General features: G+C 45.0%; 1 protein-coding gene across 1 annotated transcript; it reads left to right on the top strand.

The window, feature by feature from the left end:
- The first annotated feature begins 3,398 nt into the window (after positions 1-3,398).
- On the top strand, positions 3,399-5,341 carry LOC124141433. The gene is made up of 3 exons (XM_046509446.2): positions 3,399-3,408; positions 3,992-4,058; positions 4,526-5,341. The coding sequence occupies exons 2-3, from the start codon at positions 4,004-4,006 to the stop codon at positions 5,290-5,292; spliced, it is 822 nt and encodes a 273-aa protein (XP_046365402.2). The 5' UTR covers positions 3,399-3,408; positions 3,992-4,003; the 3' UTR covers positions 5,293-5,341.
- The last annotated feature ends 4,826 nt before the right edge of the window (positions 5,342-10,167 follow it).

Raw genomic sequence — 10,167 nt, 5'->3', positions numbered from 1 at the left:
GACGCCCTCTGGAGTGAAGATCCAACGTATGTGCCCTGCTTATAAACGACTACACCTTATCGTAGGATCGTTTTATTTGTTTAGTGAGATGCGATAAGTGAATTCCGTATTATCTATTTTTCATTACTTTATTAAAGAGGATGCATTGATTCAGTTTCCCCCAGGTCACGGTGACCTGAAAGACCACATGCATAGCGACGTCATGAAGAGTTCATATGCACCTGCTCAGTCTGACATATTATGTCATCGCGCCTCCGTGGTCTGATGAGCAAGAGCGTGTGTCAGGATTTCGGATTTCATGATTTGGATCCCCGCCCGCGAATACAAAAAGACGTTTTTAAGATGGGACTATTGTTACCCTGTCTGGCGCTTGGCATTAAAGGGCTAAACCAAGGACTGGTCGGCTCGGAGTCAGTATACTGTGTCTGAGTGGGGTATCCATGTTAAATTGAGGCATGGTAATTCATTTGGCTGGCACTAAAAACCGGCACTAGTCTCAACCACACACTAAAAACATGCACGTTGCTATATGAGTGAGACGTAAACCCCTTCATCGCACATAATGTCAATGCGGGGAGTACAAGATGGGCATGGTTGTGTAAGGTTCGTCCGGATTTATTGTGCACATTTTGAAGTTTTCTAAAATATTGTTTCTCAATGGTGTAGTTTGTGCTGAGCAATATATTTTAGGCTAGAGTACACCATCAACATTCTAGATAGTGTATAATCTAAATTGGTTTCAGAATTGATATATTACACTATTATTCCACGAGTGAGTCCATTCATGATGTTTTTTAATGTCATTTCAAGAAGGCATCGGTAAGAACATTTTTCAGAATCGGGATGACAAAAACATTATTCCTCATATTATTGTTTCAAGTTTAAATGTAAATACCCAAGGTTAGGTGAAAATAAGGTTTAAACACGTGTGTGCGTGTGTGTATGTGCGTGTGTGTATGTGCGTGTGTGTGTGCGTGTGTGTTCGGGTGTGCGTGCGGGCATGTGTACTAGTCCGGGCTAATGCTGGTATGATAGAACTAGGATACTGAGATACCACGCTGAAGATTAACGTGGATACCTCACTCACACACGTGAAAGTAACTCAAAATCGACCAGTTGTTGTTTTATCCTCTTCATCTAGAAAACCCTTCCTTCATCTAGAAAACAGCCACGTGCTATATCTTGTAAACCCCGCTGTGACATTAAATGATTTAGAAAGGGTTTAAAGGAGCGTTCAAGATTATTGCACTCATATAGCGACGTGCATGCACGTGTGTGTGCTTGCGTGCGTGCGTGTATGTGACTGCTTGTATATGTACTAGTACGGTCTCATGCGGGTTTTATAGTACTAACCCACTGAGCTACCGTACCGCGGTTACCCCATTCAGACACAGTTTACTGACTCCGAGCCGACTATTCCTTGTTTTGTCCCCTTAATGCCGAGCTCCAGGGTAACAACTGCAGGTTACATCTTTTAAAGTCTTTTTGTATGATGCGAGCGGGCATCGGACCACCGACCTTCCGTTCTCGTCGCAGGCGCTCTATCCACCAGGCCCAAGAGGCGGTCCTTGCCCTGCCTTTGAGACTGACATAATATGCTGCTGATTATCCGACAAAAAATTATTTACCTTTGTATAATATACTCCAGTATTTTAACATTTTCCACCAAAATGACAGTTCATGAAATAGTAATAATTTGTTTCGCACACATCTCGAAAAGTAGTAACGATGATTCGATGATCTTGAAATATTTGAAGTTTCCATGGGATTGTCAAGTTAAATGTTTTTAGGGAATAAAACACAAACACACATAAAAGACAGCTGAGACAGCTGAGAACGTGATGTCACGCACATATTGTCTTATGTTGCTGATAATGATCTACATTCAAACACCCAGCACACACACACACACACAGGCACGCACACACGCACGCACACGTGCCAGAAGTTACGAGGATATTTGAGAGTCTCCGACTGGTCATTCTCCGCCAGGTGCAACTCAATCAGGCAGCCTTACCTTCCTTCAGGCTACATCACCAGAATCTGCCTGGCGTGTACCCGACTGCCTCATGCCCCCACCTAATAAAATCTCTCATCATCTCATCATCTAATTAACACCGAACCCAGAGTGGTACCTAATATTTGTAATCACTGAGCCGTACCGACTCGCTTTCTACACACTGCAGTTTTTGTTAAAGCATACCTCTGAAAATACATTCATTTGTTAGTATGAGGCGGTTCAGACAAAACTGTAGTCCCCCAAAAATAGATTAGTTCTAGTTATATATATTTGTGGTGTTCTTACTGGTTGCATTCTCGAACATTACAAGCAAAGTTTAGTAATTTTTATTGGGTGTTTATTCTGAAACTACAGATGTTGAAGTGTTGTGGAATGTCTTCGTCCTGATATTACTGTTGATGCTTCTTCTAGATGTATAAACAGTATTTAAGGCCTGAGTGTGCTTTTTCGGCCACTGCTCCAAGGCAAACACTGATCTCTCTCTCTCTCTCTCTCTCTCTCTCTCTCTCTCTCTCTCTCTCTCTCTCTCTCTCTCTCTCTCTCTCTCTCTCTCCACAACTTCTTTTATTCCAACAATGCCATCGCTGCATTTAGGCAGTCTGCTTACATCAAATGTGATTTTCTTACGACAGAAAACACGTAAACTCACACTAACAAGCGACACAGGACATCATCAGACATCATTCCGTGTGTACCTCAATGCACTCTGGAATGTTTCGAATCATGTGATTAAACTGAAGCAAATCTATATATTAAGAAACTAAGATTTAAATCTTATTTACATGGGATTGTGAACAGTCATACACTGAACGGATAATATAATGGGACATATTTAACCAGATACTAAAAAATACACAAGGTTAGTCGTAAACTCAGCATCTTAGAAAAGTAATAAAGCTTGCACTAACACCATGTGTATGTAATACGGTATGGTTTTGCCGTGAACTATGAACGTAAACGTCAACATGAAGCTTGACGTTACAATAGCTCATGGCAAAACGATACTTTGTAGCACTACTTACGGGGGTAGGGTAAACGTTATTTCGTAAGTACAGTGACTCAATCTAGCAGTACTTTCTGATAAAACATTGACTACATTGCTATAGCAACCCGAGACTGTGTCAATGTACGTGGAGAACACTTGTGACATCATCGCGCCTACACATTTATCTGCAGGTGGTCTTTCGCTAGGTCACCGTGACCTGAGGGAACGCGGAAATAATGAATGGTATGATACTCGTTGATAAAGTAATTAAATGTGAATTAAATGGTTCACGTAACCTATCTATCAACACAAACAAAATGATCCGACGATAAGAAATACCCGTTTATAAGCACAGAACATCCGTAGAATCGTCACTCCACGTCAACGGAACAGCGTTGGACAGGTATGTTACCCACAGTCGAATAGTGTCACTTTTTATTAAATAACGCATGTTGCCCAACTAACCGTCATCTTCGGCGATTCTCTAAGTGAACATAACTATTATGATTGAGTGATATTTCGATAACAGTAACACTTATTCCGATTCTGTGACTGGAATATGAGCATACGCTCGTTTGTAAATGTTTTGTATCTGAATTTTATTTAAGGTTCTTATTTGTCCTATATACTCAATGTCTTATGCTTCGTATATGAGGGGGCGATAGGTAGCCTAGTGGTTAATGCGTTCGCTCGTACGCTGAAGACCCGGTTCCATTCTTGACATGAGGACATTTTGTGAAGCCCATTTCTGGTTTCCCTCGCCGTGATATAGCTGGAATATTGGGAAAAGCGGCGTAAAACTATACTCACTTCGTTTATGTCACACAGGTATTATTCTTTTAATGTCTATGTGTTTTATGTCCGTTATTGTCCATATGTCCATATAGCTGTAATATCCATGTTTCTGATACGTCCTTGGTAGGTCCTTCACGTGTTGTGTTGTGTTCTTCACTCCGATAATGTTCCGCATGTTTGGGGTACGTCAGTGTTACAGGACGATGTCTCAGATCCGATACCTGCTCCTGGCCACTGTCACCCTCAGCCATTTCACAGGTAAGATAACTGACCCCCGTACAGGTAGACAGTATAAGCCCATGTAGGTATTAAGTATATACGACACTCATTCATGTATTTCTGTTACAAAATGTGACCGGAAGGAACCGGTCTTGATTGTGTTTCACTGAATGTAATGTTCAGAGGCCATTATGTGTCCCTTAATGCGAGGTAAAAGTTATATGTTTTCCGATTCTGAGTATTTTGGGTATTTGTGGCGCTAAAGTAATTTGAACATTGAATTTGAAACCATTTATATAAAGCAAAACAATGATTTAAACTATATACATGACACTTCACAGCACGTTTATGAATTAATTATTATATTTAAACAAACTTTATGTTTTCCTCCCTCCAGCTCGGACTAAATTTTTACACACACAAATTATTATGCTTTGATTTCCCTTAATTACAACATACTAATGGCATATTACCTACGATTGTTATATCAACTATATTCTGACTAGATGGGATTAAACTCTGGAACTCTAAGAACCCAAGACGCAACACAATATGGCGCGGGAACTGGAACCTGGATACCTCCACATACAGGGGTCAGGAGTCGGTGTCTGCTGAACCAAACCCCGATGGCAGTAACTACCAAGTCAGCGCCATCTCTCTCTCCCAGGGATCCTACGGCCTCACCGATCTCTTCAGTGGAGCTGAGTTCTACTCCACTCCTCTAGAGCCCAGGGAGTGCCTGACACTCTCCTACAAAGTGTGGTTCGATGACAACTTCGACTTCGCCTACGGTGGAAAGTTGCCTGGTCTGTACGGTGGCGGGGTCAACTGTACGGCTGGAGGTGACCCAGGCAAGGACTGTTTCACATCCCGCTTCATCTGGAGAACAGGAGGCATGGTTGGAGTGGCACTCTTCACCACATCTCAGCAGACACCCGAGTTCTGTACCACTGAAGGGGTGGAGTGTAATGATGCTTGGGGGCACCGACTGGGCAGCGGAAGTTTCCAGTTCCAGACCGGGACCTGGTACACAATCCAGCAAACTGTTCGCCTTAACACACCCGGCCAGGCAGATGGCTACGTTCGAATCGTTGTTGGGGGCGTCGGTAAAGTGTACGACGTCAGTAACGTTGTAATCAGAGAATCCTCGGATGTAAAAGTCGACGGCATTCTGTTTTCCAATTATTTCGGCGGGACATCGTCATGTTCCGGAAGTCCTGTTGATACTCATGTCTACTTCCGGTATTTCGCCCTCAAGGACAACGTCTGTTAAAACCTGCCCAATTGTGTTTTCTCTCAACTTCGAAGTTTCCACATCCTCATCATCGTCATTATAAATTATAACAAATGGGCATCATGTGAACATAATCAAAGTATACCAGATGTTATTTGAATTTAAATAAACAATGAAACACACTTTCTGTTTTTGTTTTACATATTCATATTTCGAAACTTGTCTCAAGAGATTATTTTAGGCGCCCAGTTCCCCAACATGTTGTGTATCCCTTAGCAAGTGACTTTGTTTGATGTTGATGGATCAGTGTGCACTCAAATTTCACTCTCATTCCCATTGGGAGTATATAACAAGGTTTAGTCATATTACAATTTCATCCTACCGGGTACCCACTCACTGCTGGGTAAAGGAAGACTTTCTTTCGACCGAAACCCTTGAAGACCCAGACAATGTAATGGCTATGAACATTCACTTGGTGAACTGAATCTGAAGCATTATCAATGGACTTATATGATCTGATATACACGGCAAACACCGTTAAAATCAATAAAAAGCTTGCAACGTGACTTGTCTGTGAAATATATCGTTCTGGCATACAAATAAAATGCAATATGTGTATTTTACAGACGCTTCTGTGGTGTCTAAACAATCTCCTGTTTCTTGTGCATTTGTCACCATGACCATTCGGCTTTTCCCGCTACATATGCAAATGAGTAAGTGTGTGTTGCTTAACGCCGCAGTCAACGGTAGAATTCAGTTATGTCCCCGTGTAAAATAAAGATAAAAACAACAAACATTATGCTATTTTGAATAACATGTATTTTTTTACAGGCGCCGTTTTTATTTATAATTAACGAACTAGTTCTTGTCATCTCAAATATACCAAATATATACTCTTAAAAAAAGAAACGCAATACGGCTATTTTTGGCAATAAAAGCAAAATTACTGGACCAAGAGGTGCAAAATGAAGAGGTTTAATGTGTTATAATTTCAGTGACAAATTTCCAAGATCATAATGATTACAAGGACATGCAAACCATTAGTCGGGAAACACGTACGATTCGGAAAAAAACCCGCGCCCAGTGCATTAACAAAAGGGCCACGGAGATGCACGTACTGCACGTGCAGCAGCAGTATAAACGGTATTAAAGTGCAGGGGTTTTGTTTGCCTGGCAGCAGCGTCAATTGAACAGTGACAGTTCAACAGCATGCCAAGATTTACAGAAGTGCAAAGAAACAACGTCCCAATCAGCTGTAGCCAGGGTTATCAATGTAGCGCCCAGCACACATCACAAGGTCGGTTTCAACAGCATGGGTCAACACGTGATCGGCCAAGGTCGGGACGACCAAGAGTATCCATTCACGCCTAGATCGCTACATCCGACTGCGCCACCTACGTGAAAGGACGACCACAGCCACCTCAACCGCATCCCAAATACCCGGACTGCGCAGAATCTCCGACCAGACTGTACAAAACCGTTTAAGAGCAGCAGGTCTACGAGCAGGACATCCTGTTCGACGCGTCATATTGAGTCGACAACAATGGTGTATGGCCTCAACTGCGATGGAGAGATGTCTGGTTCAGTGACGAATCAAGGTTTCTCCTCCGTCGAGGGGATTGAAGACGTCGGTGAGACCGGAAACCGCGTACAGGAAGTGGACAGGTTTGGTGGGGGTAGTGTTATGATGTGGGCGGCTATCTCTCATCATGGCAGAACAGGTTTGGTCCATATCCAGGGCAATCTTATGGCTCAACGATACATCAACGAAATTCTTCTACCACATGTCCTCCCAATTGCAACCAACGGCAACGGTGTATTCCAGCAGGACAACGCTCGACCGCATACAGCACGGATCACAAGAGTCTGTCTACACAATAACAACGTTGAAGTTCTCCCCTGGCGCTCTAGATCCCCGGGTTTGAACTCGATAGAGCACCTGTGGGTTGAATTGGATAGACGGCTACGCCGACGTCAACCACAACCCAAGACGTTGCAGCAGTTGGCTTTTGCGTTGCAGGCCGATTGGGCTAACATTTTCAAGGATGTGATTCGCATACTCGTCTCTTCCATGGGCAGGACATGTTTGGCCGCTATCGATTCCAACGGGAGACATACGCGTTATTGATGGTAGCTGACCTTCACCTTGGACCTATCCTATGTACCTATAACTGAGATGATTACAATCACCAAGTGTTCTCTCCACATCATTTTGGCTCAATACCTTGTAAGGTTCCTCGTTTAAATGTATTTTCCTACCTCACACAAATCTGGCTTTGCGTTTCCTTTTTTGAAGAGTATATAAATAGAAGAGTTCAGAATTATTATTTTTTTATGTCATAGTGTTTTCTGCATCACATTTAACCTATAGGCAATCTACGGTTTTAAAAACATTTCGTGACTGGATAACTTAAAAGGGCAGCTAAAGGGCATCCACTGACAGCCTACGGCTACTGCAGCTATAGCCTCCAGACAGCAATACGTAGCTACAAGCAGTCTGCAGGAGGCTAGATGCGCATTCTACAAGCAGTCAATAGGCTGATTAAGGGCAGTATACTGGCAGTCAGTCGGCAGTTTACGGGCGGTCTAAAGGCAGTCAATAGGCAGTTTACGGGCAGTCAATAGGCAGTTTACGGTCAGTCTACCTGCAGCCAACAGGCAGTTTACGGGCAGTATACTGGCAGTCAAGAGGCGGTTTATGGGCAGTATACAGGCAGTCAATAGGCGGTTTACGGGCAGTATACTGGCAGTCAATAGGCGGTTTACGGGCGGTCTACAGGCAGTCAAGAGGCGGTTTATGGGCAGTATACAGGCAGTCAATAGGCAGTTTACGGGCAGTATATACGGGCAGTATACTGGCAGTCAATAGGCGGTTTACGGGCGGTCTACAGGCAGTCAATAGGCGGTTTACGGTCAGTCTACCTGCAGCCAACAGGCAGTTTACGGGCAGTATACTGGCAGTCAAGAGGCGGTTTATGGGCAGTATACAGGCAGTCAATAGGCGGTTTACGGGCAGTATACTGGCAGTCAATCGGCGGTTTACGGGCGGTCTACAGGCAGTCAATAGGCGGTTTACGGTCAGTCTACCTGCAGCCAACAGGCAGTTTACGGGCAGTATACTGGCAGTCAAGAGGCGGTTTATGGGCAGTATACAGGCAGTCAATAGGCAGTTTACGGGCAGTATACTGGCAGTCAAGAGGAGGTTTATGGGCAGTATACAGGCAGTCAATAGGCGGTTTACGGGCAGTATACTGGCAGTCAATAGGCGGTTTACGGGCGGTCTACAGGCAGTCAATAGGCAGTTAAAGGTCAGTCTACCTGCAGCCAACAGGCAGTTTACGGGCAGTATACTGGCAGTCAATCGGCGGTTTACGGGCGGTCTACAGGCAGTCAGTAGGCAGTTTACGGGTGGTCTACCTGCAGTCAATAAGCAGTTTACGGTCAGTCTACAGGCAATCAATAGGCGGTTTACGGGCGGTCTACTACCGGTCAATAGGTGGTTTACGGTCAGTCTACAGGCAGTCAATCGGCGGTTTACGGGCAGTATACTGGCAGTCAATAGGCGGTTTACGGGCGGTCTACTACCGGTCAATAGGTGGTTTACGGTCAGTCTACAGGCAGTCAATAGGCAGTTTACGGTCAGTCTACCTGCAGCCAACAGGCAGTTTACGGGCAGTATACTGGCAGTCAAGAGGCGGTTTATGGGCAGTATACAGGCAGTCAATAGGCGGTTTACGGGCAGTATACTGGCAGTCAATAGGCGGTTTACGGGCGGTCTACAGGCAGTCAAGAGGCGGTTTATGGGCAGTATACAGGCAGTCAATAGGCAGTTTACGGGCAGTATACTGGCAGTCAATAGGCGGTTTACGGGCGGTCTACCTGCAGGTTTACGGGCAGTATACAGGCAGTCAATAGGCGGTTTACGGGCGGTCTACAGGCAGTCAATAGGCGGTTTACGGTCAGTCTACCTGCAGCCAACAGGCAGTTTACGGGCAGTATACTGGCAGTCAAGAGGCGGTTTATGGGCAGTATACAGGCAGTCAATAGGCGGTTTACGGGCAGTATACTGGCAGTCAATAGGCGGTTTACGGGCGGTCTACAGGCAGTCAAGAGGCGGTTTATGGGCAGTATACAGGCAGTCAATAGGCAGTTTACGGGCAGTATACTGGCAGTCAATAGGCGGTTTACGGGCGGTCTACCTGCAGGTTTACGGGCAGTATACAGGCAGTCAATAGGCGGTTTACGGGCGGTCTACAGGCAGTCAATAGGCGGTTTACGGTCAGTCTACCTGCAGCCAACAGGCAGTTTACGGGCAGTATACTGGCAGTCAAGAGGCGGTTTATGGGCAGTATACAGGCAGTCAATAGGCGGTTTACGGGCAGTATACTGGCAGTCAATAGGCGGTTTACGGGCGGTCTACAGGCAGTCAATAGGCGGTTTACGGTCAGTCTACCTGCAGCCAACAGGCAGTTTACGGGCAGTATACTGGCAGTCAAGAGGCGGTTTATGGGCAGTATACAGGCAGTCAATAGGCGGTTTACGGGCAGTATACTGGCAGTCAATCGGCGGTTTACGGGCGGTCTACAGGCAGTCAATAGGCGGTTTACGGTCAGTCTACCTGCAGCCAACAGGCAGTTTACGGGCAGTATACTGGCAGTCAAGAGGCGGTTTATGGGCAGTATACAGGCAGTCAATAGGCAGTTTACGGGCAGTATACTGGCAGTCAAGAGGAGGTTTATGGGCAGTATACAGGCAGTCAATAGGCGGTTTACGGGCAGTATACTGGCAGTCAATAGGCGGTTTACGGGCGGTCTACAGGCAGTCAATAGGCAGTTAAAGGTCAGTCTACCTGCAGCCAACAGGCAGTTTACGGGCAGTATACTGGCAGTCAATCGGCGGTTTACGGGCGGTCTA

Source organism: Haliotis rufescens, unplaced genomic scaffold, assembly GCF_023055435.1.
Source record: "Haliotis rufescens isolate VD_foot unplaced genomic scaffold, xgHalRufe1.0.p SCAF_26, whole genome shotgun sequence".
NCBI classification, from domain to species: Eukaryota; Metazoa; Mollusca; class Gastropoda; order Lepetellida; family Haliotidae; genus Haliotis; species Haliotis rufescens.
This window is presented reverse-complemented; position numbering and strand designations above follow the sequence as displayed.